Genomic DNA, 20,049 nt, shown 5'->3' with positions numbered 1-20,049 from the left:
AGAAATTTTAAACTCTTTTTCACCACAAATATTTACCAACCCATAAGTGAAAGGAGGTTTATAGCCAGCTGGGGCTCAGTCTCTTCTCCCAGGCAAGCAGTGGCAGGATAAGAAGATATGGCCTCAACCTGAGCCATGGGACATTCAAGATGGAGATGAGTAAGAATTTCTTGACAGAAAAGGTTGTTAAACATTGGAACAGACTGGCCAGGGAGGTGGTGGGGTTACCATCCCATGAGTTCTTCAAGGAAGAGCTGGACATGGCACTTAGAGCTATGGCATAATATAGGAATAAAAGAAAAACTACAGGCAATCTCACCTTGATATAATTACCAAAGAAGACGAAGAGCCTTGCCCCTAATGGGTCACAGCTGTGACTAATAAAGATAGGTGTGATAAAAGGGGTGGGTTGGCTGCTCAGGGGCAACTTTGAGGAAGAAAATGTGGAGGTAGAGGAGCCCTGAGGAAGAAGGAACAATCTAGAGAGACACAGAAAGGAACAAAGTATGGAAGAGAGTTGCTGCAGTAAAAGATCTGCTGTGAGGTTTTCTGGGGCTGATGGAGTCAGAGCCTGCTGTTGGAGTTTGCAGTCAGAGTCTGCAAACCAATACTTGCAGTCACAGTCCAGCAGGAAATAGGCAGCAGTCAGTCTGCAGTTGGACCCTGCAGTAGGAGCTTGTTGTAGTCATTCAGGATGGCTAAACTGTAAAGAATAAACCAGGACCCTTTCCATGTTGTTGAATGAGAGTCTGTGTCTTGGCTCATCTCTACAACTAATAAGAGGTCTGCTGCAACAGTGCAGCTGACAAGGTAATGATCAGCCAGAAGTTGGACTCAGTTATCTCAGAGGTCTTTTCCAGCCTAAAGGAGTCTATAATTCTCTGAACATATTAGCCTACAGAATACTGTCTTTTTCTCAGGTAGCAAAAATCTTACATCCATAGCTAATGAATGGGTACGTCCTCCTGGGCACAAACTGGGATCTGTCACCACTGGACACAAGATGACAAATATGTCTTGTGTCTTTACACTTTCTCAAACATACAGGGCAACATTTGTAAACCACTTTAACCTTCAGATCAAGACAAAAAATATCAATGAAATGCTTCCACTTTTCTTCAGAGAATCAGATACACAACCCATGTACATGTACACATTAACTAACTAGTTGATTTCTATGGTTTTCTCCTAAGTAATTTTTATGCTGTGTGAACAGAAGTCTATCTGTGAATGTCTAAGCAACAGATATGCATGCAGCATCAACATTATGATTATAATATGAATGATTATTCTATACTACTATGAATATACTACTTCATTCCTTGTGATAGCTTTCTGCTGGAAAACATCAACAGACTATTGTAAATGGGAATTATCAGAAGGTAAATCAATCCCCAAAATGAGCAAACAGATTTCATGACAGAAAAACTTTTTAATATTATGTTTGCCTTCTATTAAATGGATTTCAGTGGAGATGTTGTGCATCTATGCTTTGTTAAAAGTTAAATTTCTGTGAAGAGGAAATTACAGACAGTCTTACACTAAACCAGAAACAAGTCCATTTGAAAATGAAGCTAGAACAAATGCTTCCAGAACTTGATTAGGAACTCCCTCTAAATATATTAGACTATTTAAGAATACAACCCAGAAAGCAAAGACACACAAACTGGTGAAATTATTGGCAGTACCAATCAAAGAAAATCAGATTCTTGTGGGTTGGCCTCCAGAAGCGAAATGTTTGCTTGGGAAAGGAAAAACAATATATTCTCCTTAAAAGTCAATTCCTGTTTTATAGAAAACATACTGCATAAACAAACAGTAGTGTGCAAAGATAGGACTGGTATTTAATAATATCTAATATATCTGATACAGCCAAAACTATCACAGTTTACATCTGCAGTTAGGATAAAAATGTAAAAGCAATGATCTTCTATACTTTTGTAACACAGAGATTTGTTTTATTCGAGGCATAGTCAGGTTTGCAGAGGAATCACAATTCCTTCCACATCCAAGGAAAGCTGCAACACTGAGCCTTGTGACAAGAAAAATGAGTTAACAGCAAAAACAACTGTGTCTCGTGACACATGCGAATAAACAGAACAATACATCTTGCTTTTATTTTTTCTTTTCCATCTCAAAAAACAATGGACACAATGTATGTGAGGACCTAGAAACTGAAGTGCAAGCATCAATCAGACTGGCATTTCATAGTGCAAGGCCTCCTAGCAGAGTCTTTGGTAATATCATGGTAGTACAGATTCTTAGCGAGAGCATAGTCCCAATTCACATCTTGCATTTGCACATGCTTTGACTTCAGTCATATCCTGCTTGCTTCAGAAGCTTCATCACCTTCTGAAAGCAAAAGAATTATAGAGAAGCTTAGGTGTTTTGTTTTTTTTTCTATTTTCAAAATATGGATGTACAAAATATTTATTTCCCGCTGAGACTTCCTCCTCTGGCAGGAGGAAGAAAATTATTTCAGTAGAGCTTAACTATTCCCGAATAAATAGAAGAAACAAGAGCATCAGAGTTTTGGAAATAACCATAGCATATGTCTTTGGATATGCACATTTTGTTTCTTCAGTACTAATCTAAAAATCTGGAGAACAGTGAGACAGGAAAATGCATTTAATCTCAAAGGCATGAGCTGGAACTGGACACAGACCAGAAATATCTCCAAGCTAAAATAATCTACTTTCCCAGCTGAGTAGTTGGAGCTACTTCCATAGTAACAATCTTTCTTTCCTCTATTTTTTGCCTCATCTATCCAAAGCATCAGCACCTGATGTACCACCCACAGCATTTCCAAGTTCTTTAAATTTCATACTATTTACCCAGTTGGAAGTCTTTAAGAACTATGCAATTTCCTTTGAATTCTCTTACAGTCATTGCTGATAGAAGCTATAGCTGCCATTCACATGAAAATATTTAAATTTCTAATGTACTGTACAAGAAAGAAAGAAAAAAAAAACATTTTGTTGTAGTCCATCTCACCTGCAAAAATATTTTGGTTTTTTTTTAATTGAAGGACAACATATAGCATGGATTTATATTAATCATAGTTGTGAGCCTTGATTTGAGAAGATAATTTTGGACAGAATGGAGTTGGACTTTGTGTTCTTCTTCAATTTCCACACTGAAATAAAGTGAACCAACCCTTAGTGTTCTAAATGTTATATTTAATGGGAATGTTCTTTTTATAATTTTTTTTTCCAAGAAATGTATTTATCTTTTTATCTACTACAGGTTTCCTTGGTGATAAATTGCTGAAAGAGCAAGAAACAATGATAATGGTGTCTGAGGTAGTTTTCCTGGAAAACCTGTAATTCCCAGAGTACTTTAATATTCTAAAATGTAATGTTAGTTTTATATATGTGTATGAATGCAGAAATACTGCATGTAAGAGAATATAAAAACTATCTTTTGAATACAAAACAAGTCATGACTTTAAAAATATACTGAGAAGATGATAACTTAAAAACATGTAATTTTCCCTTGAAACTTCAGTTTTGCTAAAACTTTGAAACTATGTGTGAGAGAGACTGGAAGGATTACTGTCTGGAAACGTTTTAGGTCTGTGTGTGTGGTAGAAGGGACAGGTCAGACCTTGCTGTGGTGAGGCAAAGCCCTGCTCTGCACACCCCACTCCTGGCCTGTATCCCACCCTGCAGTGGCTGCCAATGCCTGGCACAGCAAAGGCAATGCTCCACACCTGCCTCTGGAGCCCCTAAGGCAGCTCCTGAGTTTCTAGACAGGAAATCACACCCATGGGAATGGTTCAGGACAGCTGAAGGATACTTAAGCCAGAGTATCAGGCAAGTATCTGTCTTGACTCTGCCTTTTCTTTGGGTTTTATATCAGTTGAGACACTGCTGGAACCAAGAGTGATAGCTATATTCTCTCTGTCTTTTTTTCTCTTGCTCTTTCTTCGCAAAGTCTGATTAATTTAAAACAGGATGGGTTGGAGTTTGCTGAGTTAATGCTTTGTGAAATGTTTTATGTTTATTAAATGTTATTCTAAACTTTTGCCAAAGTTCCCTGATTTTCTGAAGTTTGCCAGTAAATTTTTTTGTTGTTTTGACCTATTGAGGAACATCTTGTCAATATTTTCTCCTGTGTGTCTGACTTAAGATACATTGAAGAATTTTAAGCTCTTTTAAGAGATTCATCAAGCAAGCTCTGAGGCCTTACAATGTGAAGCTGGATATATTTTTTTTTAGAAGTGGAAAAAATTCCACAACAACTCCAAGTTTGCACATTCTTGTAAGAGAGACACTGTTTGGAAGAAGCCCTACCCCATACATGACAGATTTGACATTTGAAATTATCTATTGTTCACTATAACAATTAGAAGTACTTTTAAACATTTCCAATGTGATGATATATAGGAATGTCAATTTCTGAGTTAAAAAAAGACCAAAATACTTTCTTACAAGAAAAGATCCACAGGAGATTAAAAGACAACCATTGGCATCTTCTGACACAAATCATTTGAAAACTGCTTTGGCTCTGTTTCTGGCTTTGATTAAAGAAATAATTTTCTAGAGTTTTACATCTAATTCAAATCCTTCACAGCTCTTAAGAGTCAAGATATACTTTCTTATTGGTTTAATTTTTCTTTCTACTGAGATCACTTGCATGAACTCAGGAAATGATCCGGTAAAAACCTGTCTCTGAGCTGTACACACTAGATTAATGGCAATCAAACAGACAGTGTATAAGTCAGTAAAAATAATAATTTCTTTTAGATCTTTGAAAGTCCACAGTGCAATGTTTAAGCCAAAGGCATAATAAATTTTCTGCTTTATAAAATAGATATTATAGATTTATGATGTTAATATTAAACAAACAACAAGAAACCCCCAAATTATTAAAACAAATGCATAACACTAACAGGCCACAATCAGAATGAAACTATAAATATGGACGGGTTTTGGTTTTTTTAACCAGAAGAATTGTACACTTTTTTTTCCTTGAATTTGAAACCAGGCCATACTTCTTTTTGTTGCTATTCATTTTTATTGAAAAATAATTTTCAGTGTTAAGGGAGCTCAGATGGATATTGTTTGACTTTGCATTTGTGAAATTTTCCAAATTATTTCCTATCAGGATCAGAATTGCAATGTGCATATCATGAGATAAACTGAATTATGCACTATATTTTGCTTTAATTTAGGTGTATATAATTGTTTAATCTCATCTAATGTAAGATATCTTAAGGCTAGACTTCTGAGCAATTTAATGGCTGTTTCCATAAACAGTGAAGGGAGAAACACCTCTAGAAATTAATTCACCTCATCCCAAGAGAATTATAAAGTGTTACAAAGGGGGTGTTTTCAGAGACTTTAATTCCTATCAAGCTCAGTGACAGTGATCATTGCTTTTTGTAACACTGTTTGACCTACATATAACATTTTTTTATGTTATACAATTTTATAGAAGTTTTTCTTTTCATCATGGACATATTAAAAGCAACTTTCCACTATTGTGAGATTATAATTTAAGTGATCATAATTTTTGTATCAGTCACTTAGAAACGGTAATCTGTTTCAGCATGCTAAACATATTTCTTATCTACAGGGATTTAAGTGCAATGGCTTATGTCATTCCATTTTCTAAGCTCTTGCTTTGAAAGTGTCAGAAAAAAGAATACTTCACTTGGCACTTGTTGACAGCCTCTGCATAACACAGTCCTTGAACATTTGAATCATCTGTCTTTCAGCTGAATGTAGATTGTCTCGAAGATTTCCTGAATTTTAAAGCTGAGTAGCACACATTTGTAATGATTGAACAAGGTCAGGCTCTTTTCTTTTCTTTCTTTCTTTCTTTCTTTCTTTCTTTCTTTCTTTCTTTCTTTCTTTCTTTCTTTCTTTCTTTCTTTCTTTCTTTCTTTCTTTCTTTCTTTCTTTCTTTCTTTCTTTCTTTCTTTCTTTCTTTCTTTCTTTCTTGTATTCTAGGAGATGAATTTGTATCTTTTTTTTTTTTTTTTTGTCCTTTGAGGGCTATATTGTCTCTTTTTTTCACAAATTCCATAGAATTGTTTTCAATTTTTTTTTCAGCCATCACATTGTCTTTGAACTGCTATGATTGCAAAAAAAATACAAAAAAACTTGCTATTTAATATTCAAGCAAAATAATTGAATTCACAGAAAAGTATAGCTCTAGAGACTTCTCTGACTTATTAAGGCCTCAGCAACTTCACGTAGTCCTGTAACTGGGATTACTTAACTGGAAGACCTCTAAGTATAAATATTTACTAACAATTTCCAGAATGATGGGCATGTTCAGAATTAATAGTAATGGAAGGAAAATTATAAATATGAAACATATAGGGAGCATTGTAATTAGATTTAAAATTCTATACAACCACAGATTTTTAAATATTTTTAGACATCAAAACACAGGAGAGATCTAAATTTAAGGAATTCTTCAGATATTCTTGACATAAGAATGAAGAACATATAAAAAAATTAAAAATATATTTTTTTCCTATATATATATAAAATATTTTTTTTCCTATATATTGATTGTATTTTATCTAAACAAAAGTATTTCCTCAGGATCAATGTTAAAAGTTATCTGTAAAATAATTCACAGTGTTCAAATGACCGAGAGGAATACAAGCTAACAAAATCTCCTGCATGTGATAGTAGGAAACAGACATCTCTTGGAAGTGTTTAAAGTGATTTTCTGTGATGGTGTAAAAGCTGTAAAAGCTGTAAAAGCTGTCTTTTGATAGAAGTTTGCATTTCTTCTTCTATAGAACTCAGAAATGTTATAATAAGGCGGTTAAATAATATGGAAGTATAGCAAAGCATTTAGTTCTGCAAATTAGATAAATGTTGTGGAAAGTGCATCTTCTACCACCCTGTGGCAGTTTAGAATCACTGCATATTAGCATACCTCATTAAATATATTTATCTTAATTCATACTTCCTTAATGAATTTACTCACGAGCAATATGAAAAGAACTCAAAGGATGCCTGCCCAATTGAAGGATCCCTGTCCATGTGCATATGCAACTAATAAATTGTTTAAAAGTATATGTTGTATTGGAAACTTTGCCTTTTTAGCAAACAGTGCCATTTTTAGTAAAATTAAAATACATTCTTTTATATGTTTGTCATTATTTAATTTCTAGTAGCAATTATATTGTTATAAAAGTCATAAATTCTGTCCTATTGCTACCTACAAATAGTTACGTTGGAATAACTGTCTTGCAATTTTCCAACTCTGAAGTGTTAAAGCCATCAGTCTTCCATTATGAATCAATATTGCTTGTTTTCAATCCCCTGTATAAAGATGTTGTTTTCAGGTGGCTTCTAATGGCACACATTTTGGTTTTCAAATTGTGTCAAGGCCATACAAAAAAAGTATTACCTAATATAATGTTTAGTTAGCTCCTGTAAGATAACATGCTTATATAATGCAATAGCAGTAATATTGTAAAGTTAGCATGATAATAATTTCTATTTTCAGAAAATATTCTAAATTTTTATGTCATTTAATTCAAGTTTCCAGTCTTTATTTACCAGAGAGTACTTATAACACAATACAATAATAATCTCAACAAAACATTCGACAATCTACTTTTTTCCTGTTTTCATCACGAATCTCATTCAAATCAACAATTTCAGAACCATGCTAATAAGTTCTTCAGTTATAGCAATGTACCTTCTTTTTTTGCCATAAATATCTTTCATTGCCAGAAAATGCTAAGAACATGACAGTAAATCAATCAAATACTGTTCTCAAAAGCATGGTCCTTTTTCTAGAAATTAAATGTAGAGTGTGCATGAGGCCAGGTCTGGAAAGAAATTAAATGAGCAGTTGAGAGCATGAAGATATATAACCTGCATTTTATTGCACTGGAAACATTGAAACAAAATGTTGTTCTCATTTTTTCTCGAGTTACAAGCTAGCTGTTTGAGCATTTTATAACAAATTCTGAATACTTTCAAGAGGTTAAGTCATCCATGATATGCAACACCATGCTTATAAGCTTAAAGAAGGAGATGAAGTGTGAATTTGATATGATTACAAGACTATACTTACAGAAAGATAAGGATATTAATAGTTAAGCCATATATAAAGCTTAAAATTATCCTATTCAAGGGAAGAAGCTTCAGTGGTGTTAGATGTGATATTTTACTTAAAGAGAACTCAGAGTTCAACATTGATAGGGATCTTATTTTATTGTTCTAAGAATAACAGAGATCATTATTTCATTCATATAGTACTACGTTTATATTCATTATAGACAGGATGAATGATCTCCTAAATCTCTAGGTGACAGGTATATTTTTTCCTCAAATTTGTAGTCTTTCCCTCCCTGCCCAGTGTTTCTATATATTGGTTTTTGTATAGATTAATTTAAATATTTTTGTATATTAAGCAAAATAAGGTTAAAGGTTCATATAGAGATTCATATTCATGTAGAGAGACTTCACTGATGACTAGGCTGGCACAAGCTGGTGGTTTGTATGTGTCTGCATTTGTACTGCATATGGTGTGAAACTACTCATGTGTTAAACTGCTGAACAATGTGACAAATTACATTTACCATGCACCTGGGCTACCTCACCTGCTTTGTAACCACTGAACCCTGTCCACCAGGATTTATTCTAACATTCTGATTCTCTAAGGAGCTTCACACAGAATATAAAATATCTAAAACCTCTGACAGAGAATTGCTACCACATAGTGCTTCCCCTCTGATTTATGTTGGTATGAACTTTGGAAATGGCAAGGAATTATACCTTTTAGCTAATATGAAGTATAATAGGATGTCTATCACTGAAAGACAAATTTCAGCTTTTCAGTACCTCCGGGGTTGTGGGAGCATAGATTGAAATTAGTGTTGCAAAATGGATGTCTTGAGATAATTTTGGTTTTGCCATTTATTTTTAAAGGGTTACATTCTTATTCTGTTTTCTGAGGCTTCCTTTGCACTGTGTTAAATAATAAGACACTGTGTTATTTCGATCTCTGAATAAAGGCCTCCTGTCCTTACCATCTGTTGCCTTGTCTTCACAGATACATAAATTTAATACAACATGAAAACGAAGGAAAAGCTGCAAGAAAAGAAGTTTATTCCTGGGACTCAGAAAGAGGAAGAGGGTTGTCAGAATCAGCCAGACCGGTATTCCAGGTCAGGCAACCATTGCCAAAGACGGATTGTATCCCAACCCTAAACCTTGAGAGGCATTTGTTTAAGTTGTAGTGACCCCAGGAAAAGAGTTCCAAAGAGTTATGGGATTTCCCATGTTAATACCTCATACATATTCCTAACCCTCATTTCCCAGTTAATTATCACCATTCTCAATTCCTAGAATGTTCTCCCTTCCTTGTATTCCCATTGGCCCTCAGTTGATGTAAAGTTCCACCCAACCTACCCAATTGAACCCTACTTTCCCTTACCCCACCTCTGCACCACTTTCCACTACACCCACTGGACTCTAACCTCAATTCTACCTCCTCTTTTGCCCCATATTTTTACCCTGGACTTCTCTTCATCTTAGTCTTTGACCACTGGCTCCTAAAGAGACCTTGTCCCCTTGGTTGTTGTATTCTGATTTTCAGGCCCCATCCCACATTTACTTTCATTATTATTAAAGTGTTTTATGTTGTTAAGCTGTGGTTGGTCGTACTGCTCTTCTTTTATTTCTGCCACTTTTAACCTAATAACTACGAACCCTGAGAAAGATTGTCAGGGACCACCCTCAACCCCAATAGAGGACAGTCTTTCAGTCTTTTTTCTAATGTCCACAGAAGCCACAATGCATGTGAAAACTGAAATGTCGATTTTTCTTTTCTGTTTGTTTTTTTTTTTTTACTTTATTTAGTAGTTTCTCCATTAGTAAAGACCAATTTCCTAGAGCAGTGCTTATTCCATTTGATCCACAGCTGCTATTCAGAGAGTTAGAAGATGAGGATTTACATGTTGATTTATTCTTGATTTTGATATACCTGAGAAACAAGAAGTGTTTTTTAAGGTAGTGACTCACACATCCAAACAAGCAGCTCTACCCTTCTGACTTGCAGATATACAATCTTCCTGGTTTTGTATACTTGATAGGCCTCTGAAATAGATACTCAGCTACAAATGCTATAGAAGTGATACTTCTTTCTCATCTGCCTAAATATGTGGCACAGAGGAAATCTGTATGAAATTCTTCCCACAGTCTTGTTCCCTTTGAGAGCTCCTTGCAGCCCTTTGCTTGCAACTTGACCTGTGGTTTATGTAGTGCTAAAGATGCTATACTTTATTTGCATTTATTCCATGCTAGCATGCACTGGTTTTTGACTGGGATAGTTATTTTCCTTTGCAGTAGTCAGTATGGGACTATTTTTTGGGTTTGGGAGCAAGAGCAGCTTGAATAACACAGATGTTTCAGTTGTTGCTGAGCAGTGCTTACACAGCTTTACACATCCTCAAAGATCTTTTCTGCCTCTCAGCCCACTCCATCAGTGAAGCTGGGAGTGCACAAGGAGTTGAAATGGGGCACAGCCTGGACAGGTGACCCCAACTGACCGCAGGGATATTCCATGCCACAGGCCATCATGTTCAGCATATAAAGATGGAAGACAGAGGAGGAAGCAGGGGATGCTCCGAGTGACAGTGTTTGTCTCCCCAGGTGATCATTACACATGATGGGGCCCTGCTTTCCTGGAGATGGCTGAACAGCTGCCTGCCCATGGGAAGCAGTGAATTAATTCCTTGTTTTTCTGTGGACACAGCTTTTGCTCTACCTATTAAACTGTTTTTATCTCAAATCATGAGTTTTCTCACTTTGCACTTTCACATTTCTCCCCCATTCCACAGACAGAGGAAAGGAGGGGAAGTGCAAGAATGTGGGGCTTCTGACCAAGGTTAAACCACTGGAGTAATAATATTTTGATATTTTACATGTACAGAACTGAATTGTTCATTCATATATATATGCCTGAAGTCCATGTGATTAGCATTTCTGAGATATTTAAAAAATAAATTATAATAAAAGCTAGTCAATTATTAAGTAGATACTTGTTCTCAATTCCTATGGTTCTTTATACCGGAACTTACTTGGAAAGCTAAATACTGCTTTGGGGGAAATGTACTAACTTTGAAAAATGTTTTATTTTCATTTTAAAATGGAATTTTTTTTTTATTGAAAAACTTCACTTAAAATCTGGATCCTCCTTGAGTGACAAGTTCAAGAGAAGTTTTAAGAAGTCAGTTCCAACTTATGATACTTGATTTCAGATAAGGGGAAGATCAGACCCATCTTTCTACATCAGAGGATTTCCTAGGCTTTATGTAAAGGGGGCAGAGACACAGGTGAGTCAGAAGCAGTGCTCTAATCCATATAAATATATAATCATGTTTTGATGATGCATTGTCATGTATTCCACTCTGATCTGTACGTAGTGAGATGTCTCCTGTTATTTCACCATTATTCTTTTTTTAGATTGGAAGTTTCTATCCCCATACCAAGACGACTTTCTTCTTCTTCTGTACACAGAAGTTAAGACTCGGTAAAAAAAAAAAAAGAAAGCCATGCATCTGAGCTAAGTATGTGTGCAATAGGATTGTAACGATTTGTTTCTGAGGTTATACAAGTAGAAAAAAAAAAGTAGCTTCTCAGAATGTTATTAATAACAAAAGGGAAAAACAATGTTCATAGATCCTAAAGTATCACCCTTTTCCAGCTCAGAAAAATGCATGTTTACCATATGTCCTTAATTTCTTTGTTAACACTCCGAATAGCTGTTATTAATATTTTAATCCTTTTGAAGACGTTAAATAGAGAATAGGGAATTTCAGTAAACATGTGTTTGCCCAGCTTGTAAATAAACTTTGTTTCTGGCTTAATGTATAGCCCAACAGAGTATTTCATTGGGAAGTCAGGTGGTTAGAGCAATGGCTTTACATCTTAAAGGATGGAAAGATGTTTTCATGCAAAAGCTTCTTACAAGATGACTGTGTTGTCTTGATTTAAACCAATTTATTTGGTGTAACTGTTAAATCTTGACTGATTTATATTTTTCTGTTGGACTTACCTTGTGTTACAGTGCACAAAATTATTTTATTAAAAATATTATAAAATATTAATTATCAATTTATTACTTAAAGTCATAAATGAAAGGCAGTTCCAAATATAGTTTTTCAGCATTTCTTTAGATTTTCTAATTACATAATACTGTTAATTTAAAAAAAACCCAAAGGTTTATATAAAATATGAAAATATATATTCCAACTGAATGTAAAAGAAAATTCTAATGAAGCACTAGTTCAATGAAAAAAAAACAAACTATGATTTGAATGGAGCTTTAAATAATTAGTTCCCTTTACACAGCCAAAATGAACTAAAAAGCCTGACCATAAATGAGAATCAAGTTCTTAACTTTTTCAGGTAAGTCAAGGCCAGAAAGAAGACTATGATATAGGTCTAAGGTCTGGTAAGCAGCACCAGAGATGGAGGGGGAGCCTGGCGCCTGCTCCACAGATCCCCAGTATAAGGACTGGTGCCTTGGGTGGGCACTCTGGGGTTCTGGACCATGGGCAGGGTGGAGGGAGGTCCTCAGAGGAGCATGGGCAGGGACCATGAAGCCTCTGAGTGTCCTTAGGGACTGGACAAACAGAGAATTCTTTCAGGATAGAGACATGTAAGACCAAGACTCAGTCTGGGGACAAAACTGAAATCTAGTTCTCTCATTGCCTTCATAAGTAGTTTCACTACAAAACTTTTTATGCAAAATCTGGTCTCCTCTAATTCTTCTGTCTTCAAAACAATGAAATTTATATATTCTCAGAGGATTATAATACATTTTAGATCCTAAATAGACCCCTGAGCATAGGCTGAGGAGTAGCAAAAATTCAGACATGCTGGGATTTTCTTTGCTTTGCTTTAAGCAGGTGCCTATATTTCTATTTCCGTTTGTAAAAGCATTTATGTCTCTCCATCAATTCTATGAGGAGTGTAAACACTTTATATAGCTGGTTTGGATCATTCTACTGATGCTTAGGCTTTTCGTTGGAAACCTAAAATAAGCAATCCAAATTTTCCTGTACTGCAGATGTTACAAATTTTGTGGGCTGCTATAAAGTTTACTGAACCACACAAATTTTTGGAATATTCTGAAGAAGATGAACATAAAACAAAGGATAATCTCTTGTTTGAAATCCTGCTTCAAAATGGATGTTTTGAATGAATAATGATGGGTGGTTTGAAACCTCAGATAACATTCCACTTCTATAGCAAAATTAATAGTGTCTAATTGCCATAGACTAAAAATGTTATTATTGGCAAGACAATATTCTAAGGAAACAGTCATATTCACACCATGACCTCCTCTATTTCTTCTGCTTTTATGAGTCATGCATTTCTTTACATTATTATTCCCTCACACTTCTGTAGTCTATGTATTGAAGGATTTTGTATTCCATTTTCTTTTAATCTCCTGCTTGTGTGCTATGTAAACTACTATTCTTGCTACTGGCAAGGACACTTTTATACTAATACAGCTGCTGCTTCTTCTATTGCTACAATTTGCAGTGGAACCAAGGTCTGGTCTTGAGTTTGCATCAGGATTATTTACTTTGTTCCTTCAATGCAGCATGGTTTCTTATGTTTGCCAGCTTGTCTTTTGATCATTACGATATAATCGTTATTTGTGGCAGCTCAGTAGATGTACTTGTCACTTACCTCCCTATTTTGTTTCTGTCATGCTATCCATATTTGTTTTTTGCACTACTTGCATTTACTTCTCACAGTTACAGTTGTCAAAGTATCTTAGGCTTGCTGTTCATCAACTTTCTGGTACCTATTTTATTTATATAATTTCTTCAAATTGTTGCAGCATCTAATTTTACAGAGTCTAACTAGGAAGAGGAGGGGAGAGGAGAGAATGAGGGGTTTTTTTTGATATCTCAAATCCAAACAATTTCACTTCCCATTCTGACATCTCCATAATCTTTGTCTTTTTTCACTTAGAATTTTTAAGGATTTTTATGTCTGGTAGGACAGAAAGCCCTCCAGATTTAGAAGAAGGGTAGATAAAATAATGCTGGGAACAATTTAAACTGAGAATTCCTAAACTATATAATATTTGACAAGCATTACAGGAAAATTAATTCAGAGATTAAAATATCATTTATTAAAATTTGGTCGGTGGTGCTGAAGGATGCAGAATTGAAAGCAGTATATAGATATAAAATTGGAAAAAAAATAATAGCAGAGAGAAAAAAACCAAGAACTAAAAAAGGATGGACCACAAGCTAAGAGGTTGTTGCAAAGCTTTACAGTATGTGTGCTGTTTCAGAAGGGTTTTTTTTTTTTTTTTCAACTAAAACTAATGGATAAACTGTACATGGATATATGTAACATCTTTCAGGACCAGAAAAGGTTACTGAAGTCCACATGGCTTGGTCTTTCTGTGAACTGTACTAAGAATTCTAACAGCTGATGCTACAAGCCTGGTCCAGCTAAAAGTCAACATCTTTTCCAGATATCCTTAAAAAAAAAAGAGAGAATTCAATATTTCCACCTACCTGAGCTCCACACTGTGTAACCCAAGGATACTTGCTTGTGAAAAGGAAAGGCATGGAATTGTGGCTCAGGCAATTAGACTTAGTTTCCAGGGATACACTCTAACCATAGTGCCAACAATTTTCTCTCCCATTTCTTGAATCACGCAAATTTGTATAAGATAAATATATTCTTAATTTGTCCATAAGTGACTAAAAAAGAATGATAATTATCAGTAAAGATCAGCAATGGAGACTTGAAAAAAGTAAAATAAAGTGGTTTGAAGTGATCTCTGAAGGATCTCCTGCTCCTTCCACACCAAGTATAACTATGTCCTAGATTTGATCATGTGAGCTGCGCCTTTTGATTAGCAGGATCTTGAATTTCTCCAAGGAAGCATGTTCCATCACTTTTTTTTTCATCACATACTCTTTTTGATGAAGTATTTTGCTCATGACCTTTTTTCCCAATGTCCAGTCTGAATTTCCCAGGACACAATTGGTCTTTGTCCTTTTTTACACATTCTTCTACTGAGAACAGTCAGGTTACATTGTGGAGCATCAGTCACATACCTTTAGAGAGCTTTTAATTAGCTGCTTTTAATTTGTCCTTGTCAGATTAAAGAAGTGTTTTAGCTATATAAAAATGAACTTGTGTCACATTTACTTCTGTGATATTCAAAATTTTATTTTATTAAAGTTATAGAAAACCATTAAATTTAAAATTAATGGACAATACCTGTTACTAAGAAATGTATTACTAAAGTTTTTGTAAAAAAATTCACATTATGAGATAATAATACAAAATCTGTATCAGGTGTAAGGGTTCTTTGAGGATACCTTTTGTTGAGGCTTTTAAAATTTATTTCTCATTCAAAGTAATTAAAAATAATTAAGTAGTCATGAATATCACATTTGTACAGAAGTAAAAAAATAAATGTGGCTGGCATATGCATGATTGAAGACTACTTTGGTAAAAGTTTGTAATTGAATTTTTTTTTTCTTTAAATTCACCTGATTTTCATGTTAATGTCTTTAGAAATGTCAGTTCAGTACTTTTGCTGTTACAAACTTTTCAACAAGTAGCCATAAATAGTGAATTAGCAGCAATATTGTTCTAATAACTTATTTAGGCCATAATTAATTCACAGCTTTAGGCATATTTAAATAAGAGTCTGCTTTTAAGTTTGTAGCTTTCAACAGAGCTTGTCATAGGCTAGTAAACACAATCTGTGTGAAAAAAGGCCAAAAAAAAGGCAAGACAAGGAAAAATCCCACAGTTCTCATGGTCTCATTTTGAAAAGCCTAATCTGTAGGAAACATATGCTGCAAACTAAATTACCTGCAATATCTGAGCCCACAAAGCAAATTCCTTCACCCCCTCTTTAACTTGCTATCAACTTTATAAGAGACATCTCTGGGTTCTTCGTTGCTATTCCCCAATTCCTGCTTTTCATGCAGAGGAGTTAATGGGGTTATAATTTCATAATTAAAGCAGATAATTTTAATTTCTCTGATGACTCTTTATTATGATAATCTTGTTAAGATTATGGTGTTCATTTGTTGCTGCGAATGATCATTTGGCTTTTGTAGAAACTGTCTGTTCTACCGAGCCACTAAATAATTAAGCAAGCAGAACATTCAAACCTGCAAAGTCTTGCTGTTAATGGAAGACCAAAGTCAGAGTTAACTCTCTGTGAACCTATTAAGGGATTCAAACATAGAACGTACCATATTTACTGTCAGTCATCAAATAAGAGATAAAGCTTCATTAACTGAGTATCTAATTTCACATTTAATGAAGAGCTGGCCTCCTGGATTGGATAACAGAGCAGGCTTTCATAAGAAAACAAACATAAAATGAAATTCGTCTAAACTAATTAGTAAATCCGATAGGAGGTCCAAGAAGTCAGGTCCTGGAGAGGAATGCCTAGCAGAGGAATAGTCCTGACTAAAATGTTGCCTCAGTTGCTTTAGTTGTCTTCTGCAGTGTAGCATCATGTGTGCTTTAAAGGGAAATAAGTAAATTATGATTTCATTCTCTTGTTTGCTGTGTTTTTGTGCACAAGGGTCTCCTTTACGTTAAATTTTGTAGTCAAGGATGACTGAAATAATAAATCTGGTACATCACAGTGTGACAATATGTGCCTGTGCAGTGTACACAGAGAGCGCGTTTACAAACATTGTATACATTGTATCAGTAGAAATATTTGTATTTGTTTAAAGGCTTTTGCAAACAAAACGCTTTGGTGATTTTTATGAAGCTGCTTTTTTGTTTTTAGAGGAGTAAACCACAGAAAATTCAAGATTTCCGGATTAACTTTCTGTTCTCTATTGTGAGATGTTTAGGTGGGTCAAGTTTTTTTTATTTAAAAAGCATTTGAAACTAATAGGTCTTGGGCATGTGGGGATCATGGGGACAGGACATCACAGATGGCACAGAGGGAAAGTGACACAGATCAAGACAATTGCATGCAATAATAAACATTTTGGCTTTGGAAAGCTGGCCATAAATATTTTCAAGTCTGGAGGGAAGAAGAAATGACAAAAATACTAAGATTGCATTTCTGCATTTATAACAACATTGCTGTAATAAATGAAAATATTTCTTGAGATTGAACATATTCACCAAGATTTTAAATAAAATTTATAAATACATGACATTCTTAGTAAGTTTAATAAAAGGAAAGATATTACTACTTAGAAATAAACAAGGTAAATATGTTTAAAGCAAATGTAGCATTTGATATATTATGATAAAAGTATACATTTTGAATAAATATTCCAGTTGCTGTCATAATTTCAATACCTCAATAGGAACATAGTTTCATATGAAAAATCCATCCTCTAATCATATATTAACTGGATGCAATTTTAACTTTTTGCCAATCTCCACACCTAACTTAATTCCAAAGGAATTACTGTATGGAGTTTATAAAGGACAAATAAACACATAACCAACATTTAAAAAAAAATATCATATACATTTCTCTGAAAGTATTCATGTGTAAACATAAAATAGTTGATATGTAATAAAGCAACATAAAACCCTACAATTGGAGATCACACCTTTTATCTAGTAAATGTCTTGAATGTCATTATAACAGATCATTTTGTAGTGATGTGTGTTTCTGCTAATTTAGTTGTTTCTTGCAGACTTCTGTGCATTTTATGATCTTCAGCATTTTTCATGTTCCTAACAAGGTTATCAAGTGTCAATGTTTATTGCTACCTTGAGGACATTATATGTCTTTTCCTATGTAAATTTAGCTTCTATGCAGACCTGCTATGCTTTAGCCATAAAATATATCTGCTAGTGAATCCACACATCAAGAACCTGAAAACAAGAAGATAATTTTTTTTTTTTTTTTTTTTTTTAATATGAAAAGTTACATTAGTGACATGGTGACTGAATATGGGGATTTACTATTGGGACAGGCAATCTCCAGTCTATGAAATAACTCATATCCATGTCACAGATAATGAAGACTAAATACATTTATACTGACTGTTGATAAATCACATTTGGCTTATTATAAATAATATTTCCCTGGGTGGGTGCTAAATTAAAATAGAAAATACCTTCTGAAAACCAAAGGATAGTTGTCTCCCACATTTTATATGTTACTGTGAAATTGGCTCTGGAAAATCTCATAAGCAGTTGTTTATCTATACTAGGACTATAAGAAGATCTATAAAACAAACTTCACTTACAAATGTTGCTTCCCTGAATTATATGCAGAAAGAAACTGCTGGTAAATGAAGACAGAAAACTATCTTTTCTTAATTGTGGAACTTTCGTTCTGGAGGCTGTTTAGAGGTCTTAGTGCGCACTCTAGTTCTGTTACCCCTGGAATGGCTTTCCCAAATGCCTAAGTATAAACTGAAAGCCTAATAAGCCAAATCGGTTTTCCTTGAAACCTTGTGGAGGCAAACACGTACTAAAGAATGGCACAAAGTGTACATAGACAAGACTGAGTTTTATCCACCAGATTATTTTCATCTACATTAAATAATGCTTGTGTAAAATATTATCACATTTCTGACGGCTTTTATTCTTATTTGATAGGGCATGTTTCAAATGACACATCCGATCACAATATCTGCCTATCAGGTATTAAATTCTTTGCTGTTAATAGAGATTATCACACCCTTATTCATGGGAGTTAGAATTGAAATGAGGAAGAATTCTCAAGGTGCAGAGACTATTCAGCGTTCATAAAGGGAAACAGATTATGGCTTGTGGGTGATGCATTTTCTTGTGCATGAATTAGCATGTGGGATAATTCATTGAAAACATTCACAATCAATTTTAAAAGAGTTATTTAAAGCCATATAGATGACTAACCACTAAACTTTACTTAACATGTAATGGCAGGAAATACTGTGCTTTCAAGAACAAAATATCCAGAATTATTGCCATGTCTTGTATTCTTAAAAGGCCCCCAGACTCCTACTTTTCAGAGGTCTGCCTATCTCTTTGAGTAATGGTTTCTGATGATGACTTCACGCAAATAAAATAGTATGCTTTTTTTTTTTTTTTTTTTTTTTTTTTTTTTTTTTTTTTTTTTTTTTTTTTTTTTTTTTTTTTCCCAAAGATAGACATTAAGGAAATACTTTGAAACTAATTTAGTGGGTTTAGGTCTTATCTGTAAAACCAACTATAAGATGTGAGTACCAAGGCAGTAATTATACATAAAATATAAAGAAATCCAGAAGGTTAACAAGGGTGTATATGGCAACCCTTGCTGCAAGCCTGCCACTCAGGGGATTTGTGGATCCAGGACCCATCTGAGACATGGCACAGCTTTATAAGCTTAGCTCAGAGTACTAAGAAAGGCCCATCAAAAGGCTGTTGACTGATAAGAAATCCAGATTGCAACCTGAGACAGATATGACAGTCCAAGAAAGGTGAGGATGCTGCAGCCCTATGCCTCGAGGTCCAACGATTGCAAGTTGAAGTGAATGGTAAGGTCTTACCTCAGCCTCCCAGTTCCTCACTATAAGACTTGTGTTCCCTACCCTTCACCAGCTCCACTGCCTTTCTCTGGACACATTCCAGCACCTCAATGTCCTCCTTGTAGTGAGAAGCCCAGAGCTGGACACAGGATTCAAGGTATGACCTCAGCAGTGCCAAGTATAGGGGGACAATCACTGCCCTGGTCCTGCTGGCACACTCTCCGTGATACAGGCTAGGATGCCTTTGACCTTCTTGGCTACTTGGGACATGCTGGCTCATGTTCAGCTGACTGTTCACCTGCACCCCCAAGTCCTTCTCCACCAGGCATCTTTCCAACAAGCTGTATTGTTGCATGAGGTTGTTGTGACACAAGTAGCATTTAACCTTGTTGAACCTCGTTCAGTTGGCCTAGGACCACTGGTTCAGATCCCTCTGCAGAGCCTTCTTACTCTCAAGCCATATGTTACTGGGCTTTTAAAAGATATTTCCTGAGAAGTCCAAAGTGTGATCTCCTGAAATGCAGTGATATGTTTTTTTTGGGTTTTTTTCTCCTATTTCTCAGGAGATCACGTTGCAGCAG

The 20,049-nt window shown here is 34.9% G+C and overlaps 1 protein-coding gene across 9 annotated transcripts in view; it reads left to right on the top strand.

Annotated features, from left to right (window-relative positions):
• Window positions 1-20,049, top strand: part of LOC148224831 (uncharacterized) — a 154,798-nt gene that overhangs the window by 28,021 nt on the left and 106,728 nt on the right. For 2 of the 9 annotated variants that reach the window (XR_015801525.1, XM_088159732.1), the window contains 2 exons: window positions 9,037-9,151; window positions 11,246-11,320. Coding sequence is in view for 1 of the 9 variants with exons in the window: in XM_088159732.1 (XP_088015858.1) it covers window positions 9,037-9,151; window positions 11,246-11,320 (190 nt within the window). In the remaining 8 variants the exon portion in view is untranslated. The other 7 variants (XR_015801530.1, XR_015801524.1, XR_015801529.1 and 4 more) reach the window with 6 other exon arrangements.

Source organism: Sturnus vulgaris, chromosome 2, assembly GCF_052056855.1.
Source record: "Sturnus vulgaris isolate bStuVul1 chromosome 2, bStuVul1.hap1, whole genome shotgun sequence".
In the NCBI taxonomy this organism is placed as follows: domain Eukaryota; kingdom Metazoa; phylum Chordata; class Aves; order Passeriformes; family Sturnidae; genus Sturnus; species Sturnus vulgaris.
This window is presented reverse-complemented; position numbering and strand designations above follow the sequence as displayed.